General features: G+C 44.7%; 1 protein-coding gene across 1 annotated transcript; it reads left to right on the top strand.

Moving 5' to 3' along the window:
- Positions 1-1,493: 1,493 nt before the first annotated feature.
- Positions 1,494-12,901, top strand: LOC102932878 (adrenodoxin). Its single transcript, XM_007060186.4, has 4 exons — positions 1,494-1,781; positions 10,943-11,067; positions 11,659-11,788; positions 12,121-12,901. Exons 1-4 carry the CDS (start codon positions 1,603-1,605, stop codon positions 12,236-12,238), a joined length of 552 nt encoding a protein of 183 aa, XP_007060248.2. The 5' UTR covers positions 1,494-1,602; the 3' UTR covers positions 12,239-12,901.
- The last annotated feature ends 2,025 nt before the right edge of the window (positions 12,902-14,926 follow it).

Genomic DNA, 14,926 nt, shown 5'->3' with positions numbered 1-14,926 from the left:
GACATACCCATAGAGAATGGTGCTGATCCTTCTCTCGTTAAAATCAGTAGGAGCAGGAACAGGATCCAAAGCACTGAATGGGAATCAAATAACCCTGAATGTCTGAGAATCTCACTGATGGGACAGGCACATCACGGGGAGGGCAGATACCTCAAGAGATCATGGGTTCTCTGAGACCTCAGGGAGGGGACCTTCTTTCTTTTGAACCTCATGTCATTCCCTGAAAGCTTCTCCCCACCTTCAATTTAGTCTTGAGAGCAATACAAAAAAATGATTTAAATGGTGTGTTTTAATTCTGGCTGCTTGGAAATGGTCCCTTAATTTTTTCTCCCCAACAGATTATTGGAGTTTTTGACTGACTAGACTTGTTCATGAAATGTGTCTGCTTTTGTCAACACGTGTTGGTGTCTGGAAAAACTGAAAACCCCAAAAGCAAGACGTTTCTGGTTGAAAATGTTCACTTCTTTGACAGAGTCAATTTTTTCCACTGAAAACAAACAAAATAATTTTTGCTTCTAAATTTTTGTCCCCAGACCCCATTTTCTGTCCAGATCTAGACTAAACCTCTTAATGTCTCTTCCTTTTGGGATTGATGGGTGGTTTGCTGCTATCCTCTTCTGAAACCTATGTGGGAGCCCTAGACAGTTCCAGTTTAAAAGGTTATCCGTAATAATGGTAACTAATAATGCCTCTATAGTAATGTATATATTATGATATAGATAAACTTAATTAAAACAAATATTTCTATTAACTGTCAAATTATTCAGATTTGTTTAGGGATAATTCAGTCTTTTGAAATGATCAGCCCAGGACTGGACTTGCCTCTCCTCTATAGTGGCGGGTCTCTTTCAGGTCAGGGGTGAGGTGCGTTGTTATGGGGTAGAGGACACTATTGCTGCCATGACGATACTGGCTTTGGGAATAAATTGAGGCTTTAGGGTTATCACCAGTACTAAATTCCCTGTGCATTTAAATGACCAGGATAATAATCTGCACTTGCGTAGCACTTCGCAGCTGAGGATTTCAAAACCATTCACTAATTGAGCCTCTCCTCTCCCTTGTGAAGTAGGTAAAGGTGCCCATTTTACAGAATGGAAGCTGTGGCACAGAGGGATGAAGTGATTTGCTCATAGCGATACAGCATCTGCATCAGGAACAGAATCCAGGAATCCTAGCTCACTAGTCTAAGTGCTTGAGGGGACACACTTGGTGAGACAGCAGTAGAGCTCAAGAATTTCAAGTCTCAGTCCACTGTTTCAACCATAGGACAGACATACATATTGTAAGGTGGGCATTGTACTCAAGATAGCGTCTGAAAATGGGTTTGTTTGATTGCTAGAATGAAACAGAATTGGGAAGAATAGTGAAGTGTGATCAGCTGGGGTCCTAACCTGCTCAGGGGTTGCACATTACAGCTGCTTACAAAACTCCACCAGTGGGTTGGGCTGTAGTAAGGTCCAGGATACACCCTCTTTCCTCCTCCACAGGGAGGCTGTCCTAGATTTTTTTTTTTCCCCTCTCTCAGCTGTACTTATACCTCAGAAGCTAGCCAGCCCTGCAACAAAAAAAGAACGAAGAAACATAAAGCAAGACTCAGCTAGCATGATGGCACGGTGCACTCCGCAGCTTATCCGCACCTTGCTAAACGGACTTAATTTGGGCAAAGTTCAGTCTTTTCAATGCCTCAGAGTAGCGGAGCACAATCAGGCACCTGTCAGCCTGCAGCCAAAGAGAAGCTTCGGCTCCACACACAGGCTCCATGATGTCCCAAGGGACACAGGGTAAGCAAAAGACTCAACTCTACCTCATTTCTTCCAGGACCTTTCAGGAAAGACAGTCTGACCCCATCTATCTGGGGCCACGTGCCTCTATCTCAGCCTGCTGAGGTGCAGGGGTGGGACAGACAAATTAGTTTAAAAGAGGATGTTTAAAATAAATAGCAATCAATCCCCTAGCTAGGTGAGAATGGCACCGTGAATAGCCCGGTCTGTGGGAGGTAGGGCTTCACCTGTATCTAGAATGAAAGAGGCAAGGCCACCTGAGGGACAATTGGGGTGGATGTTATGCTGAATCTGTGCATGGTTCTTGCCCTGTGTTCTCACTAGCTTATTGTACATGGTGTCCTAAAGGGAGAGAAGTCAACAGGGGGTTGAATTGGGACAGTAGGTAATATTTAGTGGGGGGTGGGTAGCCACTTAGGGCAAGTTCAGCATGTGTACCTCATGTATTTAGATCTGAGTGAGTTCCAACAAATGCTGGGGACTAGCTGGGTTCTAGTATTTCTCTGACTGTGGCAACATTTATGTACCTTGGGGGTGGAGGGAGAGACAGAGGCCCAGAGATATGCAGTGGCTTTGACAAGGTCACACAGCAGGTCAGTGGAAAAGCCAGGTTCCTGAGTCCAGCTGAACCGCACTTCCTCAGCCTCTCTGCTCAGACAGCCAAAAAGGTGGCCAATTAATGCAAACCATGACTGTGTTTTTTGTGATGTGGACCCCTGTTTGGTAGAAATTGGTCTGAGACTTGCATCATTTTCCCTTTGCGTCCAAGCACCCATGTCATAAATATAAAGGGAAGGGTAACCACCTTTCTGTATACAGTGCTATAAAATCCCTCCTGGCCAGAGGCAAAATCCTTTCACCTGTAAAGGGTTAAGAAGCTAAGGTAACCTCGCTGGCACCTGGTGCCTTCCGTTTATATTTATGACAACCCATCGGAGAATAAATACACTCCGTCACTGCCAGTAGGGCTGGATTCCCAGTGTGCGACGACAGCTTCCAGGACCCATTTTCCAATACGGTAGCTTTACATACTCTAATGCCGCAGGATGGTTTATATTTCAGCACCTGAGGGAAAGGTGAGGTCATGTTATGTGTCCTAAAGATGTCAAATACTTCACCTCAGTAACCATTTTTTCTCCAAAAAGGCCAGTGTGGTTTAAGGAATTACAGATATCCCCTCAGGGTTTTATTAGTGTAGTGTGCTGTGGGTTTTTGAAGGATGTATTCAACACATGGCCTGTGGCTGGCCAAGGCTTCTAGCTACAGCCACGTGAGTTCGGATTCCGACCTTGTCCTTCACTCCCCAGCTGGTAAGGCTGACAGCATCTGCAGGCAGCAGAGCGTGCACTTTCTAGCCGGAAGCCAGCACCTCACATTGCACTGCACTGACTGTCACCCTTGCAGCTGGGAGCAGGAGGTTCTCAGGAACTCCTCCTTGGGGGCAATACAGCTGACTCCACAATTACTGTAGGGTTTGTTACACTATTAACATACAAACAGGAACACAAGTTGGGTGTTTTGTTTTTTTTTTCAAATTCTCCCTGTTTTCTCTTGGATGGATCCCTCCATTTATTTACATTTCCCCCTTGCCCCTAAGGATCTCCCAATCTTTTCATCCCTCTACAGTTCTTGGGCAAGCATGCTGCAGCCGTCTGCCTTCCCAGTGGATGGATCCCAATAAGAGCTTCTATTTAATCGGCCACAGGGGGCACTGTTGAGCAACATGGGTTCCTCACTTTCCACTCAGGGATGCACTGTAGGGCAGGGACCAAGCTGCAAACCCACCTCTCGGTCATGGTACTACACCGAACAGTAACCAATGGCGGTTCTCGAGCATGTGAGCTCTTCGTGCAGAAGGACTTTAAGATCCCATCAGGATAGCACATTCTAGAGAGGGTCCTGTTCTTTGATAGGACTGTCTTTTAATGATGAGTCTGCCAGCTAAAAGATGGTGGAAACTATTGAGGAATAAGGGCTGGGAGAAGGCCCATTCCTATCAACCCAGCTCTTCTTAAATTCACAAAGTAAAAATCACTTCCTTCTCCTTTTGCAGAATTCCAGCCCAGGGCCAGACCCCAGAAACAGTTTGGAAATTGTGGGGGTCAGCAAATCCATCCTTGGATTAGCTGTTAAAAATGTCTTAAATCAGGCATGAACTGAGCACTGCAGCATCTGGCAGGTCAGGTATACTGCCTTACAGCTGCTTTCTGCACTTTTGAAAGAAAGTCCCCCAGGGCTCAGAGTATGCCTCATTGGGCCCAAACAAGGAACAGGTCAACCCCCTACAATCAGATCAAAGCATTTATATTTGATGCAAAAGCAAAGAGCCAATGGGCTTGGATTAGGGAAGGGGTATTTCACTGGCACCAAATCCTTGGGTGGCTTTAAAAGCAGAATATCAACTGAAAGCATAGAGCCCAGTGCTGCAAGCCTGCCTCTAATTTAGTGTGGTTTGTTATTACCCGTATTGCCCATGATGTGCAGGCACTTTCCAAATACTTGAGAAGGATGGTCCCTGCTCCAAGGAGCTCACTGTCTAAGGGCAACTAGTGAGGGAAAGGGGACCAAAGGCAATTTAGATACAAGGCAACTTCGCTCACGGTAAGCAGCACAGCAGTAGTGGCGTTTTAAGGACTTAAGTGTGGGCAGAGTACGAGCCTTGCAGATTTACTCAAGGAGGTCGTGCCATATGTGGGGGGCAGCACAGGAATAGCTCTGGAGGAGGTTGTGTGAGAAGCTGACCAATGGGGAACAAGGCTGGGGAATATAGGCAAAGCAGGGTTGTTGTCGGGGCAGGCTTGACAAGGGAGGCTCCTGAGGTAAATGGTGCTACTCTGTGAGAGTAAGGGATGCAGAATCAAATGCAGAGTTTCTGGGTGGGTCTGAGTTTTACCTCAAGTCTCTCACCAGTTCTGATGGTATCTTCTCTAACTGGTTCTGAAGGAGCTCCACTTGTGTTAAGGGTAATGTGGAAGGGTAATGTGTTAATTTCTCTGGGGAAAAGAAAGGGAACTTGTAGTTCTTCCAAACAAATGTGATCTGAGTAGACTTTAATCTGCTAGCAAAGATTAAGACCCATCTAGAAAAAGGGCCCAGCCAGCAAAATGGAAAACACAATATGCCACTTTATCTGACCTTAGAGAAAGGAGTTGTAGCGATAAACCTGTTTAATGGGACTTATGAACAGCCACTATCAACTGTTTTCCTTTTTAATTAGTTTGTTGCTTACTAAATTCTTTCCAGCAATACTTTTCGACACCATGCTTTGTCATATGGCCTTATAAAATCTTTGAAAAAATAAACAAACATTTAAAGGGCCACTCCTCTACTAATTTTCTGTATCATGTAGAGCCTGAGGGGACTAGTGACTGTGGATGCTTCAGATTTTGAGATGCCCAAATTGAAACATCTTGGAGAAATCTTCAGAAAATGCTGAGCACCTGCCTCTGAAAATGAGACACATTTAAAGTGTCTCAAATTGGATACCCAAAATCACTAGTCTCTCTTGAAAAATCTTGGTCCAAGATTTTGTTAAGGAGCAACAAGAGTTTTGCAAAATGTAATATGAATAGGAATTTGTCATTTTTATATCATGACCGATCAACAGGGGTTTTGAATCTTATGTTTAAATATTCCCCTGCAGGGTGGGAATAATAGTCTGTGAAGATCTGAGTGTGAAACTGACTAGTCTAGTAAGGCAGGAGATCTGTAGAAGGAATGGTTGCTTACATCCATGCACCCATCCACCACATGCATAATAAGACAGCATGCTGTAACCATACGGAGGCAAGCTGTAGAGTCCTGTTTGACAAGCCAGTTGTCAAGCCAGAGAAAATCTTCCAAATCATTTCAGTCCTCTAAACAGTGAGATTCACACTGCAGGATGTATGAGATTATCAAAGTAAACAGCCTAAATTATTCATTCAGCTTTACTAATCTAAGGCAGTGAGGTTAAGGTGTAATGATTTTTAAAAATAAAAGATTGATAAATACCTAGCAATGATAATGGGTTTGGCAGTTGTTGATCTAAAAGTGCCTTACAAAGCGGGTTATCATCGTTGCCTTTATACAAGGAGTCAGTGGCAACAGGAGTCGGGGTGCCTTATTCCAGTGCTCTGTGTGTTGCACCATGCTGTCACTCAGCTGCAACAGTACCCACTTAATCAAGTACATGACTTGGGGCATGATCCCACATTAATTTCTTATGCTGAATTCCCTTTGAAGTCAATGGAAGTTCCACGCCTGGGTGGTTGTAGGACTGGTGCCTTAGTGATGGTTGAAGCTCTAAAGCTCACAGAAGGTAGGTGAAGGTTGGAGTCTGCTTTCCCTTCTTCCAAAGCATTTTGCCCAACTCTAAGTGCAATCCCAACACTTTGCCTTTCCCTATTTTGAAGGATCCAATCCTTTTATTCAGTTTCTCGGACAAATAGGAAAGATTCCAGGAGGCACAGGCTTCAGACATCTGAGAAGAAGTTCCACAGACAGTTAAATGGCTTGTTCTGTTGACAGAGAGAGAGAGAGAGAGAGACTCAGTCAGTCTCACTGTTGTGGAGGTTGAAATGGCTCTGAATATTTTCTCTGCCTAGTAAAACGGGACTGTGCTGCTTGCCTCTGGCTGCAATAGGCCATTTTTGTTACTCATGTGATATGAGTGTGTGTGTAAGAACCTATTCCTCCTGTAGTACAGGTCTCCTGCCTGACTTCTCTCCCTGTTTTCATCTCCAGGGGGTCCTGCGCTGAAAAATGTTCTAGGTATTGCTTTATGATTGAAACTCCCTGAAAAGCAATAGGCAGACCCCCTAATTTTAAGATACATGATTCTCTGAATTATACCTTACCTATCTGAATTATGTGGCATTGGGAAAACACAGAGGGGGTTCCTGAAAATGACAAGGAAATAAGACAACCCTTCTGCTCCCTTCTCCTGCCAGTTTAGATTAAATCTAGGCAGAGGCTTTTTCAAGAGATAATCATCAGTGTTTCAAATTTTCTGCCACTGGAGACTACTGATGGAATCCATATTACTAGGATTCAAGAGAACAATTAATTATTTAGCGAGATACTGTAACAAGGGCATAATCGTGACGATTAATGCTAGTGATCAACTATTATCTAAGAGTATAGATGGCGCTAGACACAATCATGGTGATTCTGGATCACTGGTGCAGAGTTAATCTGATCAGTAAGCTTGGTAGAGGGAAGAAATTTCCACTCTCTTCCCCACAGTGGAATTTTCACAGGTAATTTTTTTCACCTGCTTCTGAAGGATTGATCAGGGACCATTCATTACAATCAGGTAGGTATATGCTACATGTTCTATCCAATACATTTAGGAATGGTAGAGGGGAAGGAAAACTGTCTGACCTAGGTTCACAGGTGCCGACTTTCCAAAGCGCCAGGGGGTGCTTGACCCCTGGCTCTGCCCCTACTCCTCCAAGGCCCCACCCTTGTCTCTTCTCACCCCACCCCACTTCTTCCCATCCAGTTCCACCCCCTTCCCTGAGCGCACCGTGTCCTCGCGCCTCCCCCCTCCCTCCCAGCCTCCTGCACACTGCGAAACAGCTGTTCTCGGCAGGCGGGAGGTGCAGGGAGGGAGGGAGAGGCGTTGATGCGTGGGGCCCACGGGCAGGAGGTGCTAGGGGGTGGGGAGAAGCTGATAGGGGGGCTTCTGATGGGTGCTCAGCACCCACCATTTTTTCCCTGTGGGTGCTCCAGCCCTGGAGCACCCATGGAGTCGGCACCTATGCCTAGGTCCTTCTCATCTGTTTCTGCAGTCACTGATAGAAATAAATCAATGGAGGACTCCCTATACCGGAAATAATTGATTTCTGCCTGCTGCACAGCACAGCTGGGGATGAACACATTGCATAAGCATTCCCAAGTGTTGCTTCAGCTATCTCCGGGATATCCCTAATAAACGAGTTTTCCCTCTGCTTACTTCTTGGGCTTTCCAAGAGCACGCCTGATGCAACTGAGCCTAAATACAATATAGCACATCCTTCAGGGCAGCTACACTGGAAACTTCAGAGTGTATGGTATACACTTAGGTCATTTGACTTTGTGTGCTTGCACTCTATGGACGTATTGCTAAGAAATCGGTAGACTGTGTTATAATTTCCCAGCACATCTGAGCGTCACTGCTTGTTTCTTTGTCCCTTGGGCTTCCAGGAATGTGGCCTTGCTGAGTTTTGCTCACTTTAAATCTTACTCTGACTGTGAGAAACTGGGTGCTGTTTCAGTCAGCCTTGTATAAGGGGCAAACCAGAGGATTGCAGGCGTGGCCAATTCTCTCTACTAAACAAACACATCATTCTCAAGGCTGAAAAACCTTCTTCTGATGCCAGCAACGACAAAAGCAAGGCCACCTGGCTGCAGCAACACTTCTGTTGCTCAGGAATGTATCAGAAGCTGCTAGATGGGTGACATCCCTTTCTAGAGGGCTGAGAGAGCAACCTGCAAAGTCAACCAGGGAGACTGAGCTGCTGTGAAGTTCTGTTGGCTTTGGAGACAATTCCTGCCTTTTGAATTCACAGGAGTATGGTCAGGTCCCCGTTCAGAGGTGCTATGCAGAACGATGCCATTGTATTCAGTGTGCCACTCTGTCAGTCCATCAAGTTCTGAACGGCTCAGAGAGCTGGTGGTGTGATATGCTTCTAGGCCACTAGTGCACCTCTTGACAGATGTCCCCATATGGGTGGCATGAATTGGCCATCTTCTTGTCAAAGTTGGTGTAGAGGGCAAAAGCTTAGAAAAGAGATGACTGAGGGGGGGTATAAGAGAGCTCTATAAAATCATGAATGGTGTAGAGAAAGTGAATAGGGAAGTGTTATTTATCACTTCACATAACACTATTACAAGGGGTCACCCAATTAAATTAATAGGTAGCAGGTTTAAAACAAACATAAGGAACACAAGGCACAGTCAACCTGCGGAATTTGTTGCCATGGGATGTTGTGAAGGCCAAAAGTGTAACTGGGTTCAAAAAGAATAGCTAAGTTCATGGAGGGTAGGTCCATCAATAGCTATTAGCCAAGATGGTCAGGGACACAACCCCATGCTCTGGGTATCCCTAAACCTCTTATTGTCTGAAACTGGGACTGGATGACGGGGATGGATCTCTCACTAATTGCCCTGCCCTGTTCATTCCCTCTGAAGCATCTGGCACTGGCCACTGTCAGAAGACAGGATACTGGGCTAGATGGACCATGGGTCTGACCCAGGATGGCTGTCCTTATGTTCTTAAGGACTGAATGAGATACAGAGGCTGATCTTTTCCTCTCCTCCCTAGAGGTGGTTCTTCTAGGTCAGTGTTGGCAGGCCTGTTCTGTGGATAACTATAAGACTTAGGTCTCTTGGGCTGTCAATTTAAATTGCAAATTCCCTTCTGCAAGAATGATTTCACCTCATCTGAGATTTCCACTTCTCTCTTGGATGTTGTTTTTGGAGCCCCTCACCTGTCACGTTCGCACTGTCGGTCCTGATATTGTAACTTTGGGGTATGGAGGTTTCTGATGTTTTACTGTAGTGATTTTTGAACCTCAAAGCATTCAGCAGATGGTGAAGTTCAGCATCTGTAATTCAGATGTAATTGATCTGCCAAACCGGGCCAGAACAGGTTGTTTCATGAGATTTCCAGAGCCAGCATGCAGCTAGCTTCTCTTGGGGTGTCTCGACAGCTTTGCTTCCAGGAGGAGCCCAGAGCAGCGCAGGCAGCTGTGAAAACCCTCAGCGATGCAATTGTTAGCGACGTTCTGTTTAAGCGTGGGGCAAAAAAGTCTTTTTTTATCTGACTTGTTTGGCCACTCTTTAGGTATTGGGAGGTAGCACTGTGTGGGAAGCACAGTTGGGTTACCAAAATCCTGCCTCTGTTCTTGCATAGGAGATGTGTAACAGAAATACACGAGCCACAGAAATGCTAATGGGACCCATATGACTTTTAGGACCTCCATATGATGAAGCTTTTGTGCTTGCAGTTTATAGATCACAAAGACTGTGAATGTTTCCTGCCATGGCATACCCTGGGGAACCCAAGTAAAGTCACAAGTGTATGTTTTAGAGCAGGTTCGGGGACCAGTTGTGTTTAATTGATAGCCCTCTGTTGTAATCCCCCTTTCTATAGTACATTCTCCATAGTTCCCTGTCTCTTTTCTCCAGCCAACAGAAATCCGATTAGGTTGCATTCATGCAAAGAAGGGCATATGGGCTGGGTGATTTAATATCCAGAGAAGATCCCTCTCCATCTTTTGACCAGCAATTCAGAATATCCTAAGCAGAGGCAGAAAGAACCCATCTCAGGTTTTACACAGTGCTTGCTGGGTCTGATCTATTGTTATTGCTATAATGCAATAGTTATATTACAGGCAACGTACCTAGGCTGATTTGTTGTAGACATCCCTGCTGAAATGGGTTGTGAGTTTTATGCAGACTTCCAGCCAGAATGGGCATATTCAGAAAAGTCCCTGGACCTTCACCTTCACATAGAGTTTTAGGGCCAAATCTAGCCTAGTGAAAATGGGGGTGATTTCCATTCATACACTAAAAGCTGTATCCCCCTTATGATGAGGATGAATTTAGCTTTTAGTGTATTATCAAGGCTCTCGGTGACTCTTTCAGGGGTTGAACTAACAAAGAGTAGAAATGGAGCATTTAGCAAATAATCCTCCTGGGGGGAAAAAAGAGCGAGCCCCTGTTGCATAATTTAAATCTAATCCTGAGCAGCTTTACCATGCAGTATCCTCACTTCACTCCATATAGGATTAGCCCAGAGAGGCCCCCCCTCTCCCAGCAATAGCAAATGTCTAGCAAGCTCTTTGGGTTTAAATCAACAGTCTCCCACCCCTTGCCCATATACAGGTACGCTCATTCACCCTTAACCACTTGTCTATTTTTAGAAACATTTGAGCAAGGGGTAAAGTTTGTGTCCGTTCAGATTTGAATGGCTCTAGTTTGCCCTTCCCTGTGCAGTGAATGGCAAGGACTGACACACGAAGATACTACGTAGTGTAGGTACTTTCATGCAACTGCATTGTAGCCTTTCAAGAAGCTGGATGCTTATGTAAATTCCTCATGTGATCACTACCTCGTTCTCCTGCTCAGCCGGCAGCTGTTTCATAGGTAGCAGTGGCCCAGCTTGCACTGACCTCCTGTAACTTGTTTGACAGCTCTGCGGACAGAGTGACGGTGCATTTTATAAACCGGGATGGAGAGAGACTCACGGCCACAGCCAAAGAAGGGGAGAGTTTGCTGGAAGTGGTGGTTAATCAAAACCTGGGCATCGATGGCTTTGGTAGGTGCAATAATAAAGCTCCCAAGGGTCAAACACAAAATGTGAAATAAACAATGCAGGGAATTGCGAGACTGAAGACGCGCTTGCAATGGTCTGGCAACGTCACTCACTGTTCTGGTTATCATCAGTTCTGCAGTTGGGTCAAACTCGGATCGCTGAACTGGGGGCCAGCTCCTCTCTCTCTCTGCCACACGGTCGTTAGTGAGTATGTATGTGTCCGGGGTGCAGGGGTTTCACATCCCTGTCTCATTTAAAGGGCCAGAGCGGCAATATCTGTGCAACTCCCATCCTAGCTGGCACCCCATGGACTGTATTAATGAAGTTATTTATTTATCTGGATGTATCAAATATGTTCATATTTCAACTATGTATTCATTTGGCTTTGGGATCCTTCTGGATAAGAGGTGCGGGGCTGTCAGTAAATGTGTTAGTAGCAAGACTGGCTCCTTGATTTCACTCTGAAACCTCTCCTGATGTACTTTCGGCCTGGGTATAGGCAGGGCCACCTCTTTTCACAGTTCCTCAAGAGTGTCTACTATCCCTCCTTGCTGTTCTCTGATGCACTGTGCTGACCCCTCCCACTTCCTGCAGGTGCCTGTGAAGGTACATTGGCCTGCTCCACGTGTCACCTCATCTTTGAGGAGGACGTCTTTCAAAAGTTGGATGCCATTACAGACGAGGAGCTGGACATGCTGGATTTGGCCTATGGACTCACTGATACGTAAGCATTTTTGCCTGTTGGAGTTGGCACACAGAAATGTACCACTTTCTGGACTGGGAACGTTCTGTCTCGCTCCTCGTAGTCTAGACTCTTAGTGTTTATAAGGCAACAGTTACTCAGAGGGTGTAATTTATTTTCTATTACGAACGTGTCTTAAGAATCTCCTTCTTCTGGGGGAGGGAGAGGGTAGTGCTAGCTCCATCCTTTGATAGCTGAGCTGTTGTATGAATCTGAAGACAAACGAAATGGTATGGGCATTGGTGGTGGGAACTAGTGGGCTCTTTCCTTTGCCATAAAAATGTATGAAGCTCATTCTGTTGTCTGCTTTTCAGATCACGTCTAGGCTGCCAGGTGTGTGTTAAGAAGGCGATGGATGGTCTGACTGTCCAGGTCCCCATGGAGGTTGCTGACATGAGGAGAGAGCTGGAAGTGGGAAAGCAAAGCAAATAATAATATTAGTAACTGGCACTGGCACCTGCACAAAGCCTTCCCTTAGATTTAGGCGTGTTTTTTAAGTATATTATATTTTGTTGTCTCCATTGAGCCTTGTGACCAGTTGCATTAGGTCACATAGGCCCTGATTCAGAATCCATCCCTATTCAGCAAAGCTCTTCCTTACACATGTGCTAAACTTGAAGGACTTAAGCAGATGCTTAGAGTTAAGAACCTGCTTAAGTCCGCTGAAGTTCAACAAGACACCTCAATGTTTTGCTTAAATGCTCTGCTGAAGTAGGGCCATAGTAAACACAGGTGATTCTCTCCCTTCCTTGAAGTTAAGGACATCCCAACAGTTACTGTGAATGGCGAATTTTGCTGGATCTGGCTACTTAACTGTAGAGAGACTTCCCATTCTGACATAGTTGGGGGAACGCTAGTACCATAAAATCATAACTGTATGCATCAGCTTGATTAAATAGTCTAAGTTAGTTTGATAAATAGCAATGGATGGGTAACCTTCAGGATTCTGCCATTTTACACAGAAATGGATTTTTTTCCATAAATATGAACTTTTTGTGCCAATGTGCACTAACTGTGTTAATTTCTCCAAATATTCGCTCCTTTCTCCACTATTGTATCACATTCTAGCTCAAAAATAAAAGGCTAATCACTGGGTTTCTAGACCAATTGAATTTGTTTTCCTGATGTGGTTGATAGTACAATGAAAGAAATGGAGATCTGGGGCATGAACATGCAGTTGCTGTTTTAAGATATATTTTACCTCCTGGATTCTCTCTTGATGGGCATGTCTAAGATGCAGTCAGAGGTGTGACTGCAGCCTGTGTAGTCATACCCAAGATCACTTGGATCTGTCTCAAATAACAATAGCCGTGAAGCCACAGCAGCCTATGGTGAATAACACTGCCTGCATAACCCTCACTCTCCCTTAGACTTGAAAGCCCGAGCTGCAACATCTACTCAGCTCTTTTTAATGCACTAGCACAAGTCTGTAGACCTGGGCTGAGACACTCACTCCCAGAGGCAGTATAGAAATGTCCCGTGTGTACTCAAGCAGATAGGCGACTGCTTTGGCTTCACTGATATTAGCATTCCAGCTATCTAGACCAAAGCTAGCTCTGGTATATAGACACATGCTGTAGTCACCTTTCTGATTACAGTGTAGATGTACCCTATATGTTTGAGTGAAATTTCTAAACTTGCCACTGAAGCCACATGGACATTTGAAGTCTATATTCAGGTTTTCCATTCAGAAATCTTTCTCTCAGAAGTAAGGATTTGGTTTCAAATTCACAATGCATTTAGCAGGCAATCAAAAAACAATGACCTAATGGGAAACTGTTTATCAGCATCACAGACACTTCCATATGCTTGCGATATGTTTTAGTGATGAAAGGGAGTACTTTTTCACACAATGCATTATTAGACAGTGGCACTAATTGCCACAAGATAATATTGAGGCCAAGAATTTAGCAAGATTCAAAGAGGGGCTAGACATTTATATGAATAACAAGAATGTCCAGAGTTGTTATAGTTGATGCTAATAAAAGAGTACTGCAAGGGAAATAAAATGTCATGTTTCAGGGTTTAAGATAATCTTTCAGAGATTAGGATAAAACCTTCTTCAGGGGCAGATTTTTCCACATCTGTTTACTATGGGGTTTCTTGCATCTTCCTTCAAATTGTCTGGTGCCTGACATCTGCCATAAATCTGCGTCTTCGCATGTGCAATCCCACATGGCTGATTTCAAACACCTAGCCTGGTTTGGCTGGGATTGCTAGATTGCAGATTGCTAGATGCTGATGTGAACCATTTGAAACTGGGAAGCATGTAAGAACAGGCTCTCTGGTGAGATTTCCAGTGCCTCCTGCTCCTAAATGAGCTGTCAATAAAATGAAAAAAGCCTTTCTCTCAGTGATTTGGCACAGCCCAGGCTGGAAACCAGCAGCACTTACATGAGAAAATGGAACAAAAAAGTTAGCCAAACTCCTTCAAATAGCAAAGATTCTAGACAGATCTTATTGTAGTTGACCTGATGTTTCCAACCATACTGTCAATGGTAAAATAATCCAGTCTCATTGTCACCTGCATCTTATGGCATTTTTGTTTTTATGCTCCCTCTGTTATTTCTATACAGATTCCATTGTTCTTAGAAATATGCTCTGCCCTGCGTTGCCTGGGTGGCCTGCAGGGTGTTTTGAGCTGCTGCTTTGATACTGAGAAGGTGATACAAAAAGAGGCAAAAATACTGCACCGGGTTGTAGCATGAATTGTGTATGTAGGGTAATGACAGCACAACATGCTTCACCAGAATGACACTCATGCTTATGACTTCTTTAGACTCTGAAGCAAGTTAAACCCCACTATAATAATAGGGCTCCATCCAGCTTGCTCAATGCACGTTGCCTCACAATATACTCCCAGTGCGCTAGGGAAGTGGTATCATCCCTATTGTACAGAAGGGGAACCTGAAGCACGCAGAGGGGTTTTTTGTTTGGTTTTTCTTTTTAAAGCCACATTTTTCTGGCTTGGGCCAGGGTTTTCAGCAGTGACTAATTCATTTTGGGTTTCTGAGTACCCAACTGGAGACCCGCAAAAGGGCCCTCATTTTCAGAGCATGGGTGCTCAGCACTCTCTGAAAATCAGCTCAGGCACCCAAAACCACTAATCCTTTGCTTGGG

This window comes from Chelonia mydas, chromosome 9 (assembly GCF_015237465.2).
Source record: "Chelonia mydas isolate rCheMyd1 chromosome 9, rCheMyd1.pri.v2, whole genome shotgun sequence".
NCBI classification, from domain to species: Eukaryota; Metazoa; Chordata; order Testudines; family Cheloniidae; genus Chelonia; species Chelonia mydas.
This window is presented reverse-complemented; position numbering and strand designations above follow the sequence as displayed.